Source organism: Lagopus leucura, unplaced genomic scaffold (assembly GCF_019238085.1).
Source record: "Lagopus leucura isolate 7727_CA_CO unplaced genomic scaffold, USGS_WTPT01 Super-Scaffold_100052, whole genome shotgun sequence".
NCBI classification, from domain to species: Eukaryota; Metazoa; Chordata; class Aves; order Galliformes; family Phasianidae; genus Lagopus; species Lagopus leucura.
This window is the reverse complement of record NW_024962298.1, coordinates 1,609,597-1,633,910: the sequence shown is the minus strand read 5'-3', so window position 1 is coordinate 1,633,910 and position 24,314 is coordinate 1,609,597. Positions and strand designations below refer to the sequence as shown.

Genomic DNA, 24,314 nt, shown 5'->3' with positions numbered 1-24,314 from the left:
GTGTGCCTTGTGTGTGCTGAGGTGCATGGGCCTCACCCTGCGTGGGACTGAAGGGGCAGAGGGGGTGAGGAGGTGCAGCTTTGTGGGATGAGGGGCTGCATCAGTGCCTCCACGTGCCTCTTCCTCAGCTCTTCTGCAGCCTCTCACTGAAGGCCAACTGTCCTCAGGAGTGGATAAGCAACTTCAGCAGTGGCTTCCCTCCCCCGTGGCTGCTCGCTTTACGACGAAATGAATCTGGAATGAATTGGTAAAGAGGGTTTTCAAGTTCTGACTCTGGAACGTGAGTACACAGCACCCCTCACAGTAATTCAGGGTGATCTTGTGTTCCCCAGCCTTCTCTGCTTAAGGTTGCTGGAAATAATGTGGCTCTCCAGGCTGGATGTGGCTCTGGGCAGCCTGGTCTGCTGGTTGGCAGCCCTGCACACAGCTGGGGGTTGGAACTACATGAGCATTGTGCTCCTTTTCAACCCAGGCCATTCTGTGATTCTACGATACTGAAATGCAGTGTGATATGAAACACGTTGTGAGTCTGTGTTTCCAGTGCAAAATCAGCTTTTCACACTTTGGGTGTGGGTGTCCTGGCACATAAAGCATACTTTTCCATTTCAGAGCCCTCTGAAAGAACAGCTGGGCTTTGTGCAGTAGGGGGTTGGGTAACATGTGCTCCAAACAGCCAGGTGGGCTGATGTGCTCAAGTCTGGCTGGAGTGAAAGGTGGAAAAGCAGTTGAAGGCTTTTCTTACCCCGTGAACGTGCCCCAGAGCTAATTTTTGGCTCTTCTCTGTCTTTGTGATAAAAGGTAAGATGAGGAGCAGAAAAACATAGATGACAACCCTGTGATACGTAGCAGGCTGCACTCTGTCCCCAGCTATTGAAGGGCTGCCAGTGGCAGGAGTCCTGCAGCAGTCACATATAGCTGAGCTGATCAGGAGGCAAGCAGAGCAGTGGGGCTTCATCCCCAGGACCATCGATGAGTGCTGCTCATGCAAGAAACTCCAGTCGAGGAAAGGTCTGGGGAAGGGACATGGCAGCTGCCCCGGTGTGCTAGGGAAGGCTGCCTTCCAAGGGAAGCTGTTTTGTTCATTTTTAAGCAGTGCCTTTGTGAGGAGCTCGTAAAACCTCTCTGATTGTACAGCTTGACCAGTTTTGTTCAAGGTTCCTGCATGACCTTGGTTTTCCCGGATGGCTTGGCCATTCTGTTGGGTGTTTTTTTTTATGTGGATATACATAGAAGGGGCTTTGTAAGTCCGACCGTGTGGTTTTAATGTTTTCCTGCTGTTGTATGCTGTCTGCACATTTGAGATGTGGAAATACAACAAATCCAGCCTATTGACAAAAGCATTTACTGATGGATTCTTTTATCTCTAGGCCAAGTGGAGTTTATGAAATGTTTGCCCAGGGAATACTCCTCGCTCCACTGGTTCAATTCTGCAGGCTGCTGCTTTTCATCCTCATTTTTTGAATCCAAATTAAGCAATGTAGTTCTGTAAATGAGACCTCAATAGACATCAATGCTCGGCGTCCTTTGTTCATGCTACCTGCTTAATGCTGAGCCACTGCAAACGCTTCCCTAAATAGCAGCTGATGCTCTGCAGTGGAAAATTCTCACTCGATGCACTGCACCAAACCCAGTGCAGCATCTTCTGCCTGAGCCATTCTTCTGCACTGCTCTGTTCTGAATCAACCAGGCAGGATTCTTCTTCGACTTGTGCGGGGCTAAATCTGTGCTGTACATCATTTAAAGGACCTTTTCTTCCTTGAGTTCTAGAGGGAACTGGTGTAAATTCTTCTGCAGCAGGTGGAAAACCTTTGCAAGGAACGCCTTGCTCATCAGCCTTAGGTGCCAGGTAACTAAAATCCTGCATAGAATCACCAAGGTTGGAAAAGGCTGCAAGATCATGCAGTCCAACCATCCACCTACCACCAGTATTTCCTCACTGAACCTCAGTACAGCATCTAAATGTTTCTTGAGCACCTCCAGAGATGGTGATTCCAGCACCTGCCTGGGCAGCCCTTTCTGGTGCCTGCCCACTCTTTTGGAGGATTGTTTCCTAATCCCAACCTGAGGGATCCGTGTCCTTCATGTTGGATCATGCAGAGGATCCTTGCATGGCTGTAACTGGGCTGTGAGCTCTTGACCCGTGACACATATAAGCTGTTTTGGGGGAGTTGACCTGAGCAAAATTTGGGATAACTTTAGGACTTGTAAATAAAGCTGCTTCTCATAAGAAGCAAATTCTCTTCTGTGTTTTATGTGCTAAGACATCCATCCTATTTGAAGTGACAGGCTGCTGTTGGTTGGCAAGACTCCTTCTGCAGCTTGTTAACCTGGTGCCAGCCTGCTGCAGCAGTGGCCCTCTGGGGATCTCCGAATCCCTGGCTGAACAGAACTGAAGGATAGAGCCAAAGGTGTTTCTCCTTCCCCTGAAGATTGAGATGTCAAACTGTAACACGTTTCTCCAGCATCTCAAAGACTGCATGTTTGTGTCTCAAATCCCAGACTCCCAGAGCTCGTCTATGCACTGGTACTTTATTCTGGGTGTTCCTGGCCTCCCCCTAAATCTGACAGCCTGCTTCTCCGGTGATTGATGAACTTGAGCAGTTGACCAGCAGAGGTGTTTCAGCTCACAAAAGATGACCGTGTGGATACCCAGCTGGATGGAAGGTGGGACTGCTCAGTGTGAAGATGCTCCGGTTTTTGACTTGTTGACCCAGTTCTGTTTTCCCCAGCTGCCCCCATTGTAACTCCTCTCTACCTGGAGAAGCTTGTCTGCTTGGTTCAAAGCCACCACCATGGCTGTGCAACATCTGGGGAAGAAATTTGTGATAGCAGATAGATTGGAGCCAGCTGTGCCAGTAGCAGCCGAGCTCAGCACAGGAGCACAAACCTCTGTGGGATCGCAGTTTTGGGATGGAGAAGTGGGGAAGGTTAATGTGGCCAGAGCCTTGGTGAATAGAACGGGGGCATGGGATGCCAGTTAGGCTGCTTCCAGTTCAGCAGCTGAAATCTGATAAGGGGCTGCTGTCAGCCTCACTTATTGAGGAGGGAAGCAGAAACTGATGGTGTTTCGAGGGGTGCAGATAAGAAGTGGGCCTCCTGTCAAATAGAACATGATTAATTACCCTCTATCCTGGCTCCCGCTTTGATAGCAGTGTCTAATGGTCTGCAGGCTTGCAGATCAGGTGGTGACATTCCCACTGGGAGGTGTGGATGCCCGCTGTGGAAATGCCATGAATAGGGGGGGAGAGATTAGATCGGCGTGGCACGGGCAGGGAGAGCTGGTTTCCCTTCTGTTTGCTCAGGGTCAGCCATCAGGATGGGCTCAAGGCAACAAATACAACTTTGAGGCAAAGGAGCTGGGGTGGCTGAAGAGGCAGCCTTTGTGTGGAACCAGCTTTGGTTCAGAATTTGGCTTATTGTAAGTCACTCTGGGAGGCTGGAAGTTGGAAGCAGCAGCTCTTTCCTTCCCTATGTGGGTTATTGCTTAAACATGGCCCTCTGTGCCTTATTCACTTCTTTGCTCCAAAATCCACTTCAGATGTTACTCTGCTGAATAATGATTTGAGTCTTGCCTCCTTTGTTCTTTACCTAAAAATGGACACGTTTGAAAGTACACTGGATAGGAAGGAAAAAAAAAAAAGGAGGAGGTGATTGAAAAAGTAGTGCTTCAGGCTGGCTGTAATTAACTGCTCTTTGTCTCTGCAGGACAAGTCATGGCTTAGGCTGCTTGATGGCGGGGAACTCCCTGCAGTGGGCATGTTCCTCAGTGGGAGAGAGGGGACTTACCTGCCGTCAGCCTGTTAGCATCATAGGATCACCAAGGTTGGAAAAGAACCTCTGAGACCATCCAGTGCAACCTGTCTTAGGTGACAGTTTCCTTTTAACATCACCTGTCTGTTCTGATGTCGGTATGAATCTGAAGCCTGGCAAACAGGATGCAGCCACCTTGAGCAAGGAGCTTGGGTAGGTGAGGAGTGCTTCAGTGCAGTGTGGAGGTCCTTCTAGATAAAAGGGAAGGCCAGTGCTGGGCTGTAGCTGTCAGCAGAACAGAGCAGGGCAACAGAGCTCACCCAGCTGACTGCTCAGCACCTCTTCTGCCAAAACATGTCAGAACAGTCCCTTGGAGATGATCCAGGGCTTGCATCTTCTGTCTCTTCCTAAAGAGCTTTTGGAAGGTGGAAATCAGGTTCCCCTTCAGCCTGTCGAGCATAGGAGACATAGGGGACATTCAAACCTATCCATGTACACCCTGTAGGCTTCTGCTATGTCTGCCTGAAACAGAGGCAGCTTTTGAAAGGGGTGAAACAGCTTGGCAGGAGGGGCTGCTTATTTCCCTTGAAGGACAGAGATGTTTATAGCTACAGTCAGGCTTCCTCCAGGGAAAGTCTTTCACTCCAGAAACCCAAATTGTAGTTACAGCTGTCTTTCCTTTCATCCTATGCGATGATTCCTCCTTCTCCTTCCAGTGTTGTGGTTGGGCATTTTGCCCTCTCCGTAGCCCTTTTGTGTTAGCAGAGCACTTGTCTGGAGGCAGCAGCCTCTTACCCTGGGGCTGTTTCCCACCTCCAGCAGCTCCAAGCCCAGCAGAGCAAGTACACCTGTCTTGGAGCTTCTCTTCTTGAGGTCTCCCATGCGCATCAGCTGCCCGTCAGCCCTTTTCCAGTGGGAGCACTCTGTCCCCTCCCACCCTCCTCCAGCTGATTCCTTCCAGGGCTGCCCCATGCTCCCGTGGCTGGGTCGTGCTTAAGGAAGAAAGCTTGTTTGCCAGGAGAACTGTGAGCAGAAGAGCTGGTCGTCATCCTCAGCCTCTTGTGGAGCTGGCTGTGCACCGCAGTGTGTGCAGCGCTGCTGAGAGCCGGCGGGATGGAGGGAAGCTGGAAAGTACAGTAAAATGAGTTTGCCATCAAAAGGCAACAAGTCTTATGCTGTGCCCCCGGCTGCTGACCTTTCCCTTTGGAATTCTCCCCTCTGACCTCCCGATCATTAATCCTGATGCTGCCAGATGACAGTAATCCATCATGGCCCCTGACAAGCCTCGCGGCCGCCTGTGAAAGGATCCGCTCGCCTTCAGCATCCCCTCGTCCCATGATACTTGTTTTTCAGCCTTTCCTGTCGGAGCACCGGGGGTTTCCAATAAAGACTTTATCGCCTCGCTCCTCCTCGGAGGGGGCTGTGGGAGGAGGGGGCTCTGCTGGCAGCTTTCGTGCTCAGATCCTATGAAACGTACCGAGTTGGTGAGGAGCGCCCTTAATTTGTCAAGTCTGAAATGCAAATGGCGCTGTGCTTGCTCGTCCCAGGCTGGGGGGTGATCCTCATCCTGAGGCAAAGCACAGGAGGAAGGTGGCTGTATCTGCGCAGAGCAGGGAAAGGATGGGAGTTCTTTCCCTCTGATTAAACCCCAGGGCACTTCAACCTGTGGGTCCTGTTGAAATGCAAACCTGAGGAAGGGAGCGTGCTATAGGGCTGGTAACGTGAGGCCTGGGGTGGCCTCTGCTTGCTGGTGGTGAGCAAGCTCTGCAAATACGTGTAAGCCTTTATTTCCACTGGATAATGTTTGTCTGTGTCACAGGAGCATTTGGATGCGTTTACTTGCGTATTTCCAGACGCTAAAGGATGAGGAGGTCCAGGAAAGAGTAAGGCTGTGTTTAGGATAAATATATTATTTTTAAAAGTAAATATTTCATCGTGCTTCTGTGTTAGCAGCTTGCTTGCTGGAGGAGCCTTCCATCTGACCCTTCTCTTTCGCTCCCCATCTGCTCACTGTCCAGGGAGAGAAGGATGAAAGTCCCTTCTGGAGCAGCCAATGCCATTCCCTACATGAGATAGGGTGGCTCTGAGTGGTGTGGGATTGCTGAGGTCTCAGCCCGGCAGTGCTGAGCCTTGTGCCCCCAGCCGTTTCTTGCTTGGGCAGAAACACTGAAGTGCTGACGGAGGGAGCCGTGGAGGTGGGCAGAACTATTTGCAGCTCTTTCTGCAGTCCTTCAAAGTAAACATTTCCCTGCTCTTGCCTTTGGGGTGGGCTGGGTGTGACCGGTTCCTGCGGCTCAGCTGATGAGTGATAACTTCAGGCTGGTAACATGATCGCTTCCAGCCCTCTACGTGTCTGCAGTGACACTGCTACCAGACTCTTAATCTTTCTTTTGACGCATGAAAGGAGACAAAATGGAGGCAGAGGGGAAGGCAAAGCAAAAGCGAGGATTGCATTCGCCCAGGCTGACGTTTTGTCCGGGCTGGATGGAGCCAGACTGCATCTAAACAACTGGGAAACGTCCTCCCTCCCCCAGGGAGCCGGGATTTGAAATGCAGGAAGAGGATCTGATGCAGTTTATGGATGTCAGCTTCGTGCACAGGGAGGGGATTGTTTAGACAGAAGGCAAATAAAAGAGGATGCAAGAGATGGGAAGCAAGGGAGCTCGCAGGCCAGCCTGGCCGGGTTGCTCTTTATGCTGTCTAGCGAAGTCAGTGCCTTAGTGAAATTGAGGGCTGCTCTTGAAAGCTGAAGAAGTTTCCTTTAATCCAGCATCTCGTTAACCTGTGGGAATCGTTGCCGTGAGCTGACGTGGAATAGGCTTCAAAAAGAAGAAAAAAATTGCACTTAGGTGTCTAATGAGGACATCTGCAGAGCTAGCTGAACTCCTTTTCACCAAACCGAATAAAACCCATTTATAAGGGCCATAAACTGCTCTGCTCCGGGGCGTTATCCCACTGCTGGCTGATGAGCAGTGGCAAAAGCCTCCCCTGTGGGTTGGGCATCCCATAATTGTCCATTGCGGCGCTGCCGCTGGCCGTTGCGGTAGCAGGATGCTGACCTCGGGGTGGGCTGCTCTTTGATCCACGACGGTGTTTCCTACGCAGAGGAAGAAGGTTGCTACATCAGCATTTCTCCCTCTTCCTCTCCTTGCCGAAATCTCCTCGCTGCGGCCTCTGCAGACCCTCCACGCTTTGTGGCCTTCAGGTGCAGCTGTGAGGGTCGCAGCAGCGGGCTTTCGGTCGATAGACATGAGCACGCTGCTCCATAGCACTGCCTGCATCACTGCCGTGCAACAAGTAGGGCTCCCACAGCTGGGCTGCGTTGGCTGCTGCAGGACACACGTCCCAGAGCTGCTGCAGGGACAGGGAGCAGAACTTGCAGCAAAACGCTGCACGCTTGTGAGGGAGGATGGGGAAACGCGTGCTGGGTGTCACGTACCCTTTCCTATTGCTCTGCCCGGGCACACAGCACGTACTGGGGCTGGGGGAGCAGAATCCCAGTGCATGAGCAGCTCGAGCTGCCTGCAGGCTCAGCCCCTTCCTGAGCACCAGCTCTACAGATTTGATCGGAGATAGCTCTGGGAGCTCGTAACAAACGATTCCTCTGGGCTGCTCCCTCGCCACTAGGGTTGAATGGTCCCTGCTTCCCCTCTTCTATTTTAGAAGCTGCTCTTAGCTGCAGGTTATTATTTGTCTGTTAATTGCTTTTGCCTACAGGAAAGGATTTTTCATGAGAAGGACGTGCTGTGGAGCTACACTTCTCTGGCTCATTTACTCACCCATAGAGAGGCCTCGAGTCTGGAGGAGAAAGTCCTCGAGTCTGGAAAGAAGATCAATAGCCCCGACCTGCCGGGCTTCTCAGCCTCATTTTCTCTCTCACTCCTTGTTTTCTTCCCTGCAGGAACTCCCATCAACAGGATCCCCATCATGGCGAAGCAGATCCTGGATCTCTACATGCTCTACAAACTGGTGACCGAGAAGGGAGGGCTGGTGGAAATCATCAATAAGAAGATCTGGAGGGAGATCACCAAAGGCCTTAATCTGCCCACCTCCATCACCAGTGCCGCGTTCACACTTCGAACCCAGTAAGTCTGGAGGGTCTGACAGCAGAGAGGTCAGAGCAGGAGCTGGGCAGTGCAAAATGGGAGCTGAGCTTGCTCTGTCTCACTCAGCACAGGGAGCAGGGGGAGGGGACTGCTGGAGAGCTCTTACCTCTTGGTTATTGTTATTCTTAGTTATTAGTTGAGTCCTAAAGAGGGAAGCTGCTTGCTGTTTCTATAGCCTTTGATACACACAGTGTTCCCTGCAAATTTGCCTGCTGGATTGCAGCAAAAGTTGTGAGGTTTGGTGCTGCCCTGTACCGACTTGGACAAAATAACCCTCACGTCATCCCACCTTGCATGTAAGCGTTATGATGCGAGCCCTAACTTATCATTTGACATGTTATGTCAGTTGTAAAGGCTTTGGGGATGATTTTTTCTGCCTCTGGATGTTGCAGTACGTAACTACGTGCTTCCAAGGTCAAGTGGAAGCTGTGAGAGCTTCAGGCCCCAACTACATATTGCTTATCACAGCAAGCACTGCAGATGAAGACTCCACATCTGCACAGCACCTTCATCCCAAAGTCTTCCTGCGTGCTGCGTGCTGTCCTTTTGTGGTCTGGTGAGAAACCTGCTTGACCTTCACTGTGCTCACCTCTCTCCCAGGTATATGAAGTACCTGTATGCCTACGAATGTGAGAAGAAATCCCTCAGTTCTCCTGCTGAGCTTCAGGCCGCGATCGATGGCAACAGGCGGGAAGGCAGAAGGCCCAGCTACAGCTCCTCTTTGTTCAGCTACTCACCCACAGCCTCGGGGCCTCCTTCCCTCCTGTCTCCCCCAAAGATCCGCTTCCCCATCATCAGCGTCGCGCCGGGCAGCGGGACCAGCAATGCTCGGGTGTCTCCAGCAGCAGCTGTAAGAAAAGGTCAGCTGGGGGAGAGGTGCAGCAGCAGAACCGGGCAGCCCGGTCTGGTGGTTGGTGACCCACGGAAGGGGGTTGGATGATCCTTGAGGTCCTTTTTAACCCAGGCCTGCGGATGAGTCTTGGTGTATTTGCTTTAGGATCCAAGTGACTCTTTGCTCTCCTAGGTGACGGTGTGCCCTTGACCGTGTCGATGCCAAATCGTATTGCTGTGCCAGTGACCTTGGCTAGCCAGCAGGCCACGGTGGCAGCAAGAACAGCCACCCTGGAGCAGCTGCGGGAGAGGCTGGAGGCTGGGGAGCCACCAGAGAAGAAAGTCTCCCGGATGACAGAGGAGGAGCAGCGGCTGGTCCAGCAGGCTCTGCAGCGCAACCTCTTCAGCATGGCGCGGCAGATCCCCATGAAGATCAAAATCAATGGCAAGGGTAAGACGTGCCTCCGGCTGCGCCTTGAGCTGTGAGGAGCTGCCAGGCTCAGCTGGTGTCCTCAGCAGCTCTCTGCTGCATGCTTGAAGCCTGTTTCTTCGTTCCAGCGGGTCAGCTGAAATGGCACAGCTGTGTTCAATGCCTCCTGTGCACTTTGGAGCATGGCGTGCTTTGCTCTGGCCCTTGTGAGATGACTGGTTGGGAAGCCGTGCCCTGTGCCAGACGCTCAGCGTGCTTTCCCCAGCCCTACCCTCATCTCAGCCCCATGTGCCTTTTAACTGATCCCAGAGGTGACAGCTTTTTCAGTGCAGGTGGCAGCGATGCCCAGCTTTTAGGAACCCCATTGGCAGGTGTGATGAGGAGGCCACAAAGCCCTGCGTATCTGCAGGGGCCCCTACGCTTTTAGCGAGTCAGGTGATTTCTGCCCACATCTGCTGCAGCTCCTCTCGCAGCCTGCAGGCAAAGAACTCCTGGCAAGGCTGGGTTAGGAGGTCAGATATAAGCAGCATTCATGGCCTGGGAAATGCACTCCTGAAATGCTTTGTGAAAGGGGAGTCACCCTGTAAAGGTCACGTTGTCGGGATCAATACTGTTACAGAGTGTCTTCAAAAGCTCATTAAACGCTATGGCTGCCTTACCTGTCCTGGGGGCTGCACTTCACTGGGCAGCAAAGCCTCAGAAGATTTCAGTTCCAGCAGCTGTTTCATCTGAACCTTTTGATCCATTCAAATTAAAGGTCTGGGGCCCCTATGAATTGTACGGTGAGATGAAGGCGCAAGGCCAGGCACGTTGGGCAGTGCACAGGAGAGGAGGGGAAGTGGTTCTGGAGGCCCTCGCTAGCAATGCTTCGTGGAGACACTTTGCCACAGTTAGATGTGGCCAGGGGTCAAAGCAGGTTCCCCTCTGGCAGTAGCAGCTAGCTGTGGGATTCAGTCTTTGCACTGCAGGTGGTGACAGCTGTGCATCCACCTAAACTTCACATCTACATTTCTAAAAAGCGAGCAAAGAGGAATATACAGGTTTGATGGAGTAATAGGCGTTCCCTCATCTCACTGTTCTGTTTTTCACTTCACCCCGGGCTTCCTAAATCCAAATGCTAGGAAGAAGCAGAGGCTGAGGGCTGAGCCCTAAGCAGGATTCATTGGTACCATTGCCACCTTTGTTACGTGACTGTGTGCAGGTCTTTCGTGCCCTCGTTTTCTGTGCTCTGTAAAGTGCTTTGACTGGCACTTTTGGAAGGCACTCTGTGAGCTTATTAGAGCTTGATAGCAACATTTAGGTTAAATGTTAGCAGTGCCCTTCGCATGCCTCCCAGGGACAGTCCCAGCAGACTGGAAATGAGCATAAGGTCTGTTGTGTGCGGTGCCAGAGGCTGGGCAGACTGTCTCCGTGGTCTCCCTCTGTTTTAACAGCACAATGTCCCCAAAACCAACACAGGCTGGGCTGGTAACCATGGCACAGCTGTGCAAACTGTAAGGCTGAATTTGTGAGAGCAGAGAAGCAGTTCCAGGCTCACAGTTCCAGGCTGGTTTAGTTGGAGGCTTCAGAAGCATCCAGGAGGGCGTAATGTTCATCTCTCCTTTAACATCAGAACAAACCAGCCTCCCACTACGGCTTAGAAAGGGCCCTCGGTGCAGAGGGGACAGAAGAAAAACAAAAAGGGATTTCACACGCCCTTAGGGACAGCCAGGAAGGCTCCGTTTGGATGCTTTGGGAAGCTCCTCTCCCTCCTGTGGCCGCTGGAGCAGCTGCAGCCTGAGCCCTGCACACCGTAAGGAACTGCAGCTCCCTGAGAATCCCCACCCTGGTGAAGGGGCCCAGAACAAGAGCTGGGTACGTGGCTGCAGCCCAGCCACCTTGAGCGTATGCACAGACTGCTCTTCCTATGTGGGGATTGTTAATTGAGCCCGAGAGATGGGCAGGCAGCAATGGGATCGTTAACAATTGGACACCTGTGTGAGCATCACGTGGGGTTTCCTCATCAGAGAGACAGCAGGAGGAGCTGCGCACCTTCGGTGGGCTCCAGAAACGGGACGTTGCCCTCGTTGCTCTCTAACTCTGTGTTCCTTCTCTCAAAAGAAGACAAACCCGACTCGGCGGCGGCGGCGGCGCTGAATTTGTCACCTAACGGCATTGGGAGCATTAACATGTCGGTGGAGATCAACGGCACGATCTATGCTGGTGAGAAGGGGCTGCTCCTCGGGGGGTGGGAGTGCCCAGCAGGGTGTGGGGAGGGTGGCACGCTCCTGGGGATACTCATTTTCCAGCTACTCATTTTCCTGCTGTAATTTCAGCAGGAGATGAGTTTTTCTCACTTTTTGGTAGGCAAAATTAATGCCCTTTCTGTTCAGTGGTGGGGTTTCTCCATTCAGAAACCCTCTGGAGTGCTGGTTTTTGGTGATTTCGTGTTTGTGCAGGGGCTGTCGCTGTAATGTCATCCACTTTCTGCTGTGATCTGTCTGCTCTTGAGCAGTCCCCAAGCAGCGTTTTGCTGACAGCTCACAAGTGGCCTTTTGGTGCGGCAGAGAAGTGAGGATGTGGTGAGAAATTGGGTATTAGGAGGAAGTTTTTGAGCCAGAGGGTGGTGAGGCACTGGAACAGGCTGCCCAAGGAGGCTGTGGATGCCCCAGCCCTGCATTCAAGGCCAGGCTGGATGTGGCTCTGGGCAGCCTGGGCTGCTGGTTGGTGACCTGCACACAGCAGGAGGTTGGAAGTAGGTGATCATTGTGCTCCTTTTCAACCCAGGCCATTCTTTCTTTGTGTCTATGATTCTGTAAGTCCAACTTGTACATGGGAAGGACTTTGTATTCAGTGCTGGCAGGAAGGACTGTTAGCCTCCTCCTGCTCTTGAGGAGAGTTTTAACCCAGCTTTTATTTCCACGTCATCACTGACGCTCTGATCTGCTTCCAAGCCCGCTGGCCTCGTACTATAAGGACAAAGCCTTTGGGGCTGCATCAGCCACCCTTTGCTGCATCCCCCCCACATCCCCCTAACTCTTCCCTTACCTCTGTGCCTCACAGGCGTGCTCTTTGCCCAGAAGCCAGTCGTCCATCTCCTCGCAGGCTCGCAGAGCTCCTGCAGCAGCAGCAGCAGCTCGCACTGCTCCGCCAGCCCTACCTCATCGCGGGGAACCCCCAGCGCAGAGCCCTCCACTAGCTGGTCTCTCTGATGGACGGCCGAGCTTGCTGTCTCACACTGGCCTCCGGCAGCTCTTCCTCTCTGCTCGCAGCGGGGAGCGAGCCGGGAAGGAGTCGCACAGATTACCTCATCTCAAGGAACCTGCTTCGTGGTTGGCCGACGGCAAGATGATGATGATGATGATGATGATGATGATGCTGAAACCTTTCCATGCCAGCGAGTTTTTTCTTCATCGCCTGTTTGTCCGGCCTTTTTCTTTGTTCTCTCCTTTCTTCCTCCCTTTCACTTCTGTTTCCTTCCTCCTCCTCCTCCTCCCAGGGTTTGCTGTGTTCCTCTTGGGGGGTGGCACGCAGAGAGGGGGGGCACACCTGGCGTTCTTCAATCAGGGATTGGCGGGCGGAGAGATGGCTGAGACGTCACCAAGGCAGGTGGGAAGAGCTGGCATCGGGGCAGGGGAACGGGCTTCTCCTCGAGCCGCAGCACGGCTCAGTTTGTTGACAATCGGAACAGCCGGCAGGCTGCCTCGCTCCTCTCCTCCCATGGCTTCTGCCAGGAGAGCCTCCTCGCTTCTCTTCCTCAGGCTCTGTCACGCTCCAGTGCTCGTCTGTCCTCCCCTCGGGCCACGCAGCCCTCGCTCGTGGAGCCCCAGAGGTGCGATGAGCCTCCTTCCCCTCTCTCTGAGGTCTGCCTGGGAAGGACGTTCTCACCGCTGCGCTTGGCCCGTAGACAGAAAAATCCCTCTCCATCAGCTGCTTCGTCCTGCTGGCCTCTGCTGGCCAGTTCCCTACTGTTGTTGCCTTCTTCAGGCTTTCAGCCAATTTTTAAACACCCTCAGCCTCGTCTGTTTCTCCTTAGGGAATTCATCCTACTGACGTTTCCCCCGAACCTTGCCTTTGTTTGGCTCCGATTCTTTGCTCCCCTGGACACAAACAGCTTGATCTGGACTTGCTGGAGCGGCTTCTCTTCGGAGGGTGCTCTCCACATCCCCCTTCAAATTGCACGTGAGCAGAAAGAAAACCAATCTCCGTCAGCCAAGATGCTCTCCTGTGGGGAAGCAGAGGAAAGAGAATCAAACCTTTCCTCACCCTCTCCCTTCCAACCCATGTAAAGCAAGCAGAGGCTGCCCACGAGCTGCTGCCCAGGCGGCCTCGCTCTGCCCCATGCATTCCCCAGCCCGCAGACCAGACCCGAGCACCATCCCTCCTGCCCTGGTGACGTCCTTTCCATCCTTCAGGCCCCAGTCAGGTTTTTTGAGCAGATGAAATACCTCAGATATGTACTTATTGTTGGGGGGTGTTTTTGTTTGTTTGTTTGTTTGTTTGTTTTCGGGTTGTTTTTTAACCTCTTCAGGAAGTGTTGGCATATCTTATTGCTTGGTTTGTTGTTTTGTTGTTTCGTTTGTTTTTTTTAATATGTGGTTTTGCTGACATTGTGTTTATTTTTTATTTTTGATCGTAGCACCAAAGACAGAAAAATCAGAGCAAAGGAGCAGTGGCTTCCCCATCCTTTAGGCTAGCAAGGAGACAGCTCTGTGTCAGGACACGCGCATAGCACAGGCCAGGTAGAGGTAGGAAAGGAGGGCACAACTGACAGCTGAGTTGGGGATTCTGTCCTTCACCTTGGACACAAGGCTGCCTCCAGAGTCCCTGTTTCCCTTCTCGGTATTCCGTGTAGCAAAGCTGCTTGGTGCAGCTGGGGGACGAAGCCCTGCTTACACTACAGACGTACCCAAAACCTGCTGCAGCAAAATGCTTTCTGACACTTCAGTCTTTGGTGGCTGCAGAGCGGCAGCCCGCTGGCAGCAGAGATGGGTGCCACCTCGGCTTTCCTTGCCCCCAGCCTGCAGCTCAGGTGACAGGGCTGCCCTCAGCCCTTGCGTAAACCCCCCACGTGCAGCAGAGCCCAGCTCCCTGCAGTCGGGTTGTGACTCAGGTCAGCTGGCTGCCAGCCCTGGGGAGGACAGGGAGGCAGGGAGTGCTGGGAGCTGTGTGCTGGGATTGGTTCTGCTCCTGGTGGCTCTCGGTGGCAGCAGTGCACTGGGGAAGCAGAGCTGCTCCCACTCGCCTGGCAGACCCACAGACCTCCAAAGCATTTCACTGTCTCTACTCAGAGAGGATTTACCACACTGATTTACTCAGATTGTTCTTTCCCCCCCCCCCCCCCCCTTTTTTTTTCATTTCAGTTCTTTTTTCTTTTTGTTTTTCTTTTTTTTTTTTTGGAGATGGGGGTGGGTTTGGGGGCTGTTTCCTAAGAGTGGGACTGGGGGACTTTTTTCTTTTCCTTGTGCTTTCTTCTCTGGTCCTGGGGAGCAGAGGTTAGTAATGGGTGTTTTTGCTTATGTATCACATGCTAACGTTGTGTTCTCTTGCACAGAAAGGCACTCGAATCACTGAACTGCTAAACAGCTTCGACACTACTAGAGTATTAATGTTTATAAGCTTTACACAACTAGACTGGAACCAGACAGGGACTAACAGATTGTTTTGTATCCAATTCAGGGAAAGAAACAAGTCGGGATGCGTAACAGATACCTCAGTAAAATAAGCTGCAACAATACCCCGGTCCCTCATCGTGGGGACCGGCCGTTCAGACTGTGAAGAGTAACCCTTCCCCAGGCCTGGCTTTGATGCTGGCACTCGGCTTCTCGCAGTGTCCGGGTCACCTACTGAGCTGCCGGGTGCTGGTGGGGATGGGGTTGTAGAAACCAGCAGCAGAGGGAGGGCGGAGGAGCGGGGCGGGCTGGGCGAGCCCCCGGCTCCCATTCATTTCACTCAGCGCGTTGGATTGTAGAGTACTCAGGGTTTTGGTACTGCGGGTAGGACTGTTCCTCGGGTGAAGCGTTCCGCTTTGCAGTGCGTCTAATTTCTCTTCCAACTCCAGACCAGCGAAAGTTTCACAGCGAGCAGCCAAAAAAAAGAATAATAAGGATGAGAAGCCTGCGGCTGCTCGGCGCGGCCGTGGGATGGGAGTGCTGCCCCACATCCCAGCTCCGGGCTGGCACAGCAGTGGGACGCGGCGCTCTGGAGGGATTCGGGTCAGAATGTTCTCACCAAACAACGGCAGCAGCCTTGCTACTCGTTTTCTTACCTATTTAAAGTAAAAATAAGTAAATAAAAAAAAAGAAATGTGATAGCCTAGGCGGTGGATAAATACCTCAACGTCTCCTTCCAACAAGTGTCTGTATATGTTGTTGTTGGGTTTTTTCTATCTTACACGTTATCTGAATGTTTATATTCCAATAAACTTCTACCTCTTCACGGTGACCCAACAGCCTCTTTGGGGGCAGCGCTGGTTGGCGGGGGAGGGTGGGGGGAATCAGCTCCTGGGGTGGGTGGGCCGTGCTGGGCGAGCCAAGGGGGGGCTGGAGACCCGCGGGGGGGTTCGCCCCAGAGATTGCATCTTGGAAGAGGTCCTCAGCCCTGTGCTCGGCGGCCTCCCGCAGTGGTCAGCGGCTATAAAGCGGGCTTAGAGAGGCCTCCAAGGGAGGAGGATGCTGTCACCACCCTGCCCGAGTCGTTTCGGTCGGCGCATCCTCGAGGCGAGGAGCTGGGAAGGACGCTTCTCCCCGCGGCGCGCAAGGGGTTAATCTCCGGGCCACAGAGAGGGACGGCTAGAGCGGCGTCCAGGGGGGCGGGGCAAGCGGCGGAAGCGGAAGTGGGGGCAGAGCGGGAGTGGAGGCGCTGCTGGGCCGGGCCGGACCGGGCCGGGCCGCACCCTCCGAACGCAGAGGGGCCGAGGGGCGGTGAGCGGCGCGACGCGTCCGGGGGCGGTTTAACGGCTCCGTGGGGCGTTCAACGGCGCTCGGGGGGGCGGACCGAACCCCGCAGGGGAGGTCGGAGGGCTCCGAGGGGCGGGTTAACGGGACACGGGGGCGGTCTGACGGCTGAGGGGGGCGGCGGGCCGCGGCGGGAGCTGAGCGCGCTCCTCGTGTCCGCAGATGCATCACTGCAAGAGGTACCGCTCCCCGGAGCAGGAGCCGTGCTGGGGGCCGCGCTGGAAGAGGAGGCGCTCCCGGAGCAGGGCCTACGAGGGCCGTCCGCGCTGCCAGCCCCGCAGGGAGCTGCCCAGGAGGTCGCGATCCAGGAGGTGAGGGCGGCGGGGAGCGGGGGGCTGCGGCCGCAGTGCAAGTACGGCGAGACCCGGCGGTACTGGCAGCACTGGCGTTGCGTCCCTCTGTCAACCATCTCCTGAAATGATCGCAGCTCAAAGCAATGTTTTACTGCCCCTGCCCTGCCCGAATAATTCCGAGCACCCGGGCAACACGAACCGGTGTTCTCTGTGCCATCAGTGAATTGCAGAATGTCCTGGGTTGGGTCACCGAGTTCAGCTCCAAACAGATGAAAGGCCAGTTTAGCTCCAAGGAAGAAAAACCCAAGAGAAAACCTTTAGGCCCCTCTGTCTACAGGCTCTGAGCCTCGCATGGGTTCGCTCATACAGGTTCCTTTGGGTCGGTGTTGCTGAGCCCTGAGGTTTCACAGAGGCACAGTTGGAGCTTTTGGAGGGGTTTGGGATAGCGTGAGCTGAGGCGGCCGCTGTCCTGGCAGGGAGGGCGATGTTTTGTCCTCGTTCTGAGATGGAGTGAGCCAGCGCAGGTGTGCGGGGAATATGGAGACGTGGCGCTTGGGGATGTGTGTTGTGGTGTGGTGGGGGTGGGCTGACAGATTTGCTGACCTCAGAGGTGTTTTCCAATCGTAATGATCCTGACTCTGCATTTATCCTCATTCTCTTAAGCTGCCAGCGAGAAAGTCAGTTGCTGCCAAAACAGAGGGGAAACAAAGACAGGTTTCTGCTTGCAGAGCAGTGTTGCTGTAGGGTGGTCTTGGCTGCAGCAGTGATCGTTCCTTGCTGTCAGCTGGGCATGAGAGATGGCAGCAGCCTGGCCGGATGCGTGCCCAAAACGCTGCTGCTGAGCACATTCGTGTTTATCGTTGCCCATATGCTGTGATTTCTCTGAGCAGCAGCATCCACCTAAAAGATGGTTTGGCATGCGCATGAAGCAGGGCTTGAGTGGAAGCTGCTTGATTAGAGCAGCTGGGATGCAGAAGGCAGCTGTGCCGCTGGATTGCAAGCAGCCTGAAGCCCCCCCTTATGTATCTGCAGCCGTTGGCTGTGGCTAGAGGCAGGTGTAGCTGTAGAGCAGAGACCAAACATTCCTTGTGGCTCTTGCTGATGAATGATGGCTGTGCCCTGTGCACGGCTTGGTGCGTGGGGGGCTCTCACCCCGCCGGGGCAGGACGGTACTTGTGATGCTTTTCCAGACTGACAACACGTTGTTTGCGCTGCAGCCATGACAGGATGCCTTATCACAGGAGATACAGAGACCGACGGGACAGTGACGCCTACAGATGGGAAGAGCGGAGCCCGTCCTTCGACGAGGATTATTCCTCCACCCGCACACGGACCTGGCGGCGATCCCGCGACAGAGAGCAGCACCGTGACAGGAAGCACCAACACCACTGCAGGAAACGCAGGACCAGGTCTTGTAGCAGTGCCTCCTCGGTGAGTAGCATCCAGAACGAGCTCGGGATTGGTCAGGCGTTAACCATTCTTACCTCCTTCTAGCTCTGAACGCTCTGGGTGAGTACCTCTCATCTCGTTCTTGTGTTTGTTTTGATTACGTGCAGTCTGTGGTCCCTAGAATGTGTCTTGTTAAGCACTCGTAGCTCTCGGTTTTTCCTAGCTCAGCCCCTGTAGCTTTAATACGTGAGGACACTAAGCTGTGCTCTCCACGGCCAGGGGAGGGGATGAGTGAAGGCTTCAAATGGCGCACACGTGACGCTCTTCACAGATGAGCCCTGGCTCCAGGCCAGCTGGGCTGCTGGTTGTGTGGGTTTATAGGCAGCAGAGGCCTCACTTCTGCGTATCCGTGCTTCTCTGAGGGGATTTGGTATGCAGCGGTGGTACGGAGTGCTCCGTGAGGGCAGTGTTGCTTTGGGTTTGGGCCAGCATCCCGCACCGAATGGGGTCAGCCAGCTGGATGGAGCCTTGTTCTTCTGAGCCATCAGCCCTTGGTATTAACTCCTGTCCCACCGTGCTTAGCAGGGCCCTGCACCCTTTGAGAATACCCGTGTCCTCTTTGCCTGGTTCCACACAGCTCTCCTCACACCTCCTTTCTTTGAAAACGCCGTTTTCCACCCTGATTCTAAGGGCACGGGGTGTTCCTTCCCAAGAGGTTTTGAGGATTAGACAGAATGATTTGGCACGGGGCAGGGAGGATTGTCTCCTGAATGCCCTGGAAGTGCTGTGAAGTATCAGACTCTGTGTATGCCTCACTTCTCTCCAGTAAGGAAAGTTTCTATCGTGCACGTTTGTTGCTTTTACCTGTGATTACAATTAAGTGACCGAGCCCTGATCCCTGCAGCTACAGTGGATATCTGCATGGCTTGGAACTTCTGACGGTCTGTTGCTTTCCTCCTTTCACTCCTTTCCCACTGACTTTTTAATTTTTGCCTTAGAAAGAGCCAGGGCTGTGACTAAAATGTTACAGTGTGGTTTGTGTGCGGTGATCCAGTGTGCAGGTTTGGGTTGGTGTGATCTGAATTCTTTGAAGACTCACAGCTCTCTCAACTGTCCTCTCTCCTCTCTACCTCCTTCTCTGTTTCAGCTTACCTCTGGGGGTCTGTAGCTTCCCATTTTGGACTGGGCGTGGGGCGAGGGGTACAGAAGACGCCTGATAGAAGTCCAGGCGTGGAAACGTAGAGCTTTGTTTCCATTTTTAAGGCTAAATGGAAAAGATCAGGAATTAGGACAGCTCTCTTTGGACCTGGTCCTTCTGGGAATGTTTGGCTGGTTGTCCAGTAGAAGCGAGCAGTAACAGGAGTAAACATGACCTTGTACCTGTAGTGGACACCTGGAGTGAAACACTCCCCGGGGATTCAGTTGACCTGTTCCTAAAGGTCTTCCAGGCTTAAAATTACACCCTGAGGACAAAGAGCAATGCTAGATCTGCTTGCAGCCAGTCAGGCGTAGAGATGGAGGCTCAACCCCGTTGATTCTGTCGAGAAGTGGCAGGATGCACTAGGGAGCTGGCGACCTGATAGCCAAGCTATGAGAGAGCAGGCTGTGTGGGGGACAACTGCTACTCTGGCTTCTACTGGACAGCCCGTCCAGCTCCTTTCCCCTTCGTCATGTTTGCCAGCGGAGAAAAATGACATTCTTCTGGCAAAGCCCTCTTCCTCCTTGTGCCTCTGGGGCCTCCTCTGGTGCTCCTGAGGATGTTGCTCCTCTGTGCAGACCCTGGGGGAGCGGTGGTGCCGAGCCAGTGCCTGGAGCTCCCCAGTTGCTGCCCCGCAGAGAAGAGGGGGGCTGTCCCTGCTCAGAGCAGTGGCACCAGCCGCTGCAGCTAACGAGGGTTTTCTTTACATACCTGTAGCTGTTGATTACTTTTCTGTTTTGAAGTTAGTTTGTGTCTTGACGTGTCCCTTGCAATATCCCTATCGTTATATATGCTGTGTGCCTTATGAAATGCTGGGATCTGGAAAATCCAACCACCGACGCTCCGCCGTCTCCACCTTTGAATGACAACCCAATCTGCCACTCGGAACTGCCCGCTGTGCGCACTCGGTCGTATGCCGTTTCGGGGGGCGGTGCGTACAGAGAAGCCAACAGAGCAGTAAGCGCAGCAGGAGCGTGGAAGATGACAAGGAAGGCCACCTGGTGTGCAGGATCGGCGATTGGCTTCAAGAGCGATGTACAGCCACCTTTCGTAAAACTTTACCTCTACTTTCTATCCCCGTGTTAGACGAGATCTCTCGTATTGTACTGGAGGGGTCTCCTAGCGTTTATTGCTTATAAATGGACTGAGCAGTAAATTGCCTGAGGCAGACAATAGTCACTCGAGTTTTAAAGAGCGTAGCGGTGAGAGACGTTTTTGTTTTGATGCTTTGTTGCTGTGAATTGCAGGAGCTCAGCTCTCGCCGCTCCACTCAAGTTCACATCTGCTCCTGTTTTCTCTCCTAGACGAAATTGTCGGCAGCCTTGGCGAAGGCACTTTTGGCAAAGTTGTGGAGTGTGTCGACCACGCCAGGTAGGTGGCTGTCACTTCCAAACACCTCGGCTGTCCGTCGTGCTGCAAACCCAGAGGCTCGTGAGGGTGGCAAGGTTTGTGCTGCCGCTGCAATGCACTATTCAGCAGCTGAGAGCTTCAGCACAGGGCTGCTCTACTGCCCTACTGTAAAAGCAGGGAACTCCAGGGCTGGGCTAGCCAGATGGGAAAGCAGCCTCTTAATCTGCCACAGCGCTTCTTTTTTCGTCCTCTCCTGTGATTACGTTTGACCCCGATCTCTTCCCAACCTTTCATCTGGCTCTGAGCCCCAGGGTCAGCTTAGCACAGGAGCTGCTGGGATCTCCTGCCTCCTCTGGCGCAGTTGGAAGGAGGAGTTGTCTGCTGGAGTGCCGGTGACCTTAGGGACTGCTGGGTCAGGACGTGGTGTATTTGCAGAGTTTGCTGCAGCTCTCTTTTGGGTGTCACTTGAGCCTTTCACTTCAAACTTCAGTGGGTATATAAGCACTTGTCAAGGTTGGAACAAGGACAGAACATCTAATCTCCTACCCAGCGACCTCGCTGGTTTTTGTGCGCTATCACTTACTCATCCCAAGCTTGCTGAAGGCTGTCTCCTTCCCGTGCCTGTTTGTATTTCTTAGCATGGCCTTAAAGGCTGCTGCAGGGCCCTGTAGAACACATATAGCAGGCAGTAACAGCTTTTGCTCTGACTCCTTTGTCTCTTCTCTTACAGAGGCAAATCGCAGGTGGCACTGAAAATCATAAAAAACGTTGGGAAGTACCGTGAGGCAGCCAGGCTGGAAATAAACGTCCTGAAGAAAATCAAAGAGAAGGACAAGGAGAACAAATTGTAAGCTTGGGATTCCTGCTACTGCTCTGCTGTCAGGGGAAACCTGTCTTATGCCTCCGCGTTTTGGAAGAAGAGAACCTGTCCCTCATTCTGCTATACACTTTTTAACTGAAGTCTTACCAGCTGACATGCTGGGTTATAGCAAGGCAGAATTAACCACAACTTATCTGACACGAGAGTCAGAGCTTTGGAGATCTGCATGTAAAGGTGGTTGAGCAAAGTGGGGATGAGGTGTGCAAGTAGGATTATTGTGCTTCCAAGTCAGCTGGCTCAGAGCTTTTGCTTAGCAACAGTTGGGAGAATCACTGTACTGTCACATCTCTAAATGATGCTTAATCCTCATGTCTTCTTCTCTGTAAAGCTTGTGTGTCCTGATGTCAGACTGGTTCAACTTCCACGGCCACATGTGCATTGCCTTTGAGCTTCTTGGCAAGAACACTTTTGAGTTCCTGAAGGAGAACAATTTCCAGCCATACCCTCTCCCTCAGATCCGGCACATGGCCTACCAGCTCTGCCATGCCTTGAAATGTGAGTTCCATGGGGCCAGCCTCTGCAGCTGCCAGCAGCTGTTTGTACCTGCTGGTTTTGCTTTTCTCCATAGTGGTACCTGAGTATTCTAGTTTCTTTGCTGAAGCTTGTAAGAAAGACAAGAGGTGCTGATTTCTATGGATGGCAAAGTAGGGATGGAGTGATAGTCTTTAAATTTGCTTTCTTTTCCCTCTGATAGGAATGGAGAAGAGCCTCGTAAGCTCTTTTGTGCCTTCTCCACCAGAAATACTGCATCCACAGCTAGGCTACTGTGTCTCATCAAAATGGGTTGGGAGGGAAACAAGGACTTGGCTTACATGAAAATGTCCAGTGCGTGACTGGGCTTGGTGCTCTGATGGGCAGAGCCCTATGAGTGCTTTAGTTTGTGGTTCTTACATGTTTTTTCCCTCTTCTTTCCCACCTATGCAGTTCTACATGACAACCAGCTGACTCACACTGACCTCAAGCCAGAAAATATTTTGTTTGTCAACTCTGACTTTGACACTCTGTACAATGAGAAAAAGGTGAGCTATGTCTGAAAAGAAGTGACTAAACCAGGAACAGCCTGCCTGTCCCTCCCTGCAGAAGTCTTCCCTGTTCTGTACACGTCCTGCAGTCTGTTCAGCAAGAACAGATTTGAAGTTAGGACTCTTTTTCCCATGTCTTTTAAGAGCCTTAAGCTCTGATTCAGTGGCTTCAGTCCACAGCAGCAGTTCAGCAGCTTTCAGTAACAATGACATGAGACGTAGATAGCTCAGAGCTTCACAGTTGTCACTGTTCTGGTTAAGAGTGCAGACTGGGCAGCTCTAAGAACAGAGGGCTCCTTGGAAAGCCCACCTCAGCCAGCTATTAAGAGTACTGAGGATTTGTTTGCTTGCAGAGCTGTGAGGAGAAATCCATCCGGAACACGAGCATCCGCGTGGCAGACTTTGGAAGTGCCACCTTCGATCACGAGCACCACACCACTATCGTGGCTACCCGGCACTACCGTCCCCCAGAAGTGATCCTTGGTGAGTGCTGCCGGGGCTGCGGGAGCCTCAGCTCCACCAAGGAGCCAGTGAAAAGCTGCTGGGATTTGCTGAGAGCACAAAGCTAGCTTTATTCTCTTTGCAGAGCTGGGCTGGGCACAGCCATGCGATGTCTGGAGTACCGGCTGCATTTTGTTTGAGTATTACCGCGGCTTCACGCTCTTCCAGGTAGGACTCCCTCAGCCTTCGTGTCTAAACAGGCCAGAACTTAGGAGGGAGGGGAAAGGCAGACCAGGCACTAAAAACTCAGAAGCTAAGTGTGAAGATTGGCACAGGAAAAGTCACAATTTGAGTGCTCGTGGCTTGCTGGAAGGATGTGTGCTTCTGGTTGTGCACTCTTCGTTGTGCCTGTGAAGGCTAGGAAAAGCAAGAGAGGAAGCAGATGGACGGGGCCTGCGCCCTGTTGTACTAAGGGACATGGTTTAGAGGGAAATACTGATGGTAGGTGGGCAGTTGGACTGGATGATCTTGAAGGTGGTTTTCAATTGTGGTGATTCTGTACTTCCAGACTTCTCTCTCCTTACCCTGTACTTGTGTAGCAGACAGACCTTTCTTTACACTCTGCACTGCTGTTTTTTCCTTTGCAGACCCATGAGAATCGTGAACATCTGGTGATGATGGAGAAAATCCTTGGGCCCATTCCATCTCACATGATCCACAGAACTCGGTAGGAACCCATACCTCAACTCTAAAAGAGCAGTCAGCTGTTGGTGGTGGCTGATTAGTCAGGACTCCAGCTCTCTGTTCACACAGCAGGTCTTACTTCTGTAGGTGTGAGCATAGGAAACTTGCTGCAACTTGGTTTTGAGCTTGATCATAAGTTTTAGGGGAAATGATTGAGTCTTGTCTTTCAGTCTTACTGGCTGCTGTTCTTCTGTGTGGGTAAGCCTTACTGAACACCTCTTTCCTCCTCTCCAGAAAGCAGAAATACTTTCACAAAGGGAACCTGGTGTGGGATGAGAACACATCTGATGGGAGATACGTCCAAGAGAACTGCAAGCCACTGCGTGTAAGTGCTGCTGAATCCCTGTGGGGTTCCCTTCCTGAGGTCTGTGCTGGGGGAAGGGCAGGAGGTACAGAGCCCCAAACTTGACAAAGTTGTGCCAGCCATAACCTTGCTGTAGGTCACAAAACTGGGGGCTGGTGTTTGCTTCCTCTTGTACCGGAATCTACATCTGTCTCACCTGCCCTTCTGTTTTAGACATACATGCTGCACGACTCACTGGAACATGCACAGCTCTTTGACTTGATTAGAAGGATGCTGGAATTTGACCCTTCCCGGAGGATCACATTTTCAGAAGCCCTCCTGCATCCCTTCTTTGCTGGCCTCTCTGCAGAGGAACGGATGCTGTGCGGTCATGGCACCAGCCGGGACCTGAGCAGATGACAGCTGGGGAGGGTGTGATGCCTGCTAGATTTGTACAGATGGGAGTGGTTCTCTCTTCTCTCAGAGTTCAGAGGGACACTGTGACATGAACCCTGGGTCGGGGAGGTGAGGAAAAGCTACAGCAGAAAGCACAGATTTGTCTATTTATATGTTGTAAAGTTAAAATAAAGTGTTTCTTATTGTTTGATACTTCCCTCGTAGGCAGGTGTAGGGGTCTCTTGTGCCCAGGTTTATTTTTGTCC

General features: G+C 52.9%; 2 protein-coding genes across 3 annotated transcripts in view; both read left to right on the top strand.

Annotated features, from left to right (window-relative positions):
* The window catches only part of ARID3B (AT-rich interaction domain 3B), a 30,554-nt gene extending 15,020 nt beyond the window's left edge, over positions 1 to 15,534 (top strand). For both annotated transcript variants that reach the window (XM_042885782.1, XM_042885783.1), the window contains exons 5-9: positions 7,652 to 7,835; positions 8,457 to 8,716; positions 8,881 to 9,138; positions 11,218 to 11,319; positions 12,160 to 15,534. In XM_042885782.1, coding sequence (XP_042741716.1) covers positions 7,652 to 7,835; positions 8,457 to 8,716; positions 8,881 to 9,138; positions 11,218 to 11,319; positions 12,160 to 12,308 — 953 coding nt within the window. In that variant the 3' untranslated portion in view covers positions 12,309 to 15,534. The remainder of the gene's footprint in view (positions 1 to 7,651; positions 7,836 to 8,456; positions 8,717 to 8,880; positions 9,139 to 11,217; positions 11,320 to 12,159) is intronic.
* A 403-nt stretch (positions 15,535 to 15,937) lies between these two features.
* Positions 15,938 to 24,261, top strand: CLK3 (CDC like kinase 3). The gene is made up of 13 exons (XM_042885638.1): positions 15,938 to 16,019; positions 16,215 to 16,363; positions 17,563 to 17,776; positions 19,874 to 19,967; positions 20,237 to 20,303; positions 21,013 to 21,129; positions 21,491 to 21,657; positions 22,087 to 22,181; positions 22,538 to 22,667; positions 22,771 to 22,853; positions 23,273 to 23,352; positions 23,604 to 23,694; positions 23,887 to 24,261. Exons 2-13 carry the CDS (start codon positions 16,215 to 16,217, stop codon positions 24,070 to 24,072), a joined length of 1,473 nt encoding a protein of 490 aa, XP_042741572.1. The 5' UTR covers positions 15,938 to 16,019; the 3' UTR covers positions 24,073 to 24,261.
* Positions 24,262 to 24,314: the final 53 nt, after the last annotated feature.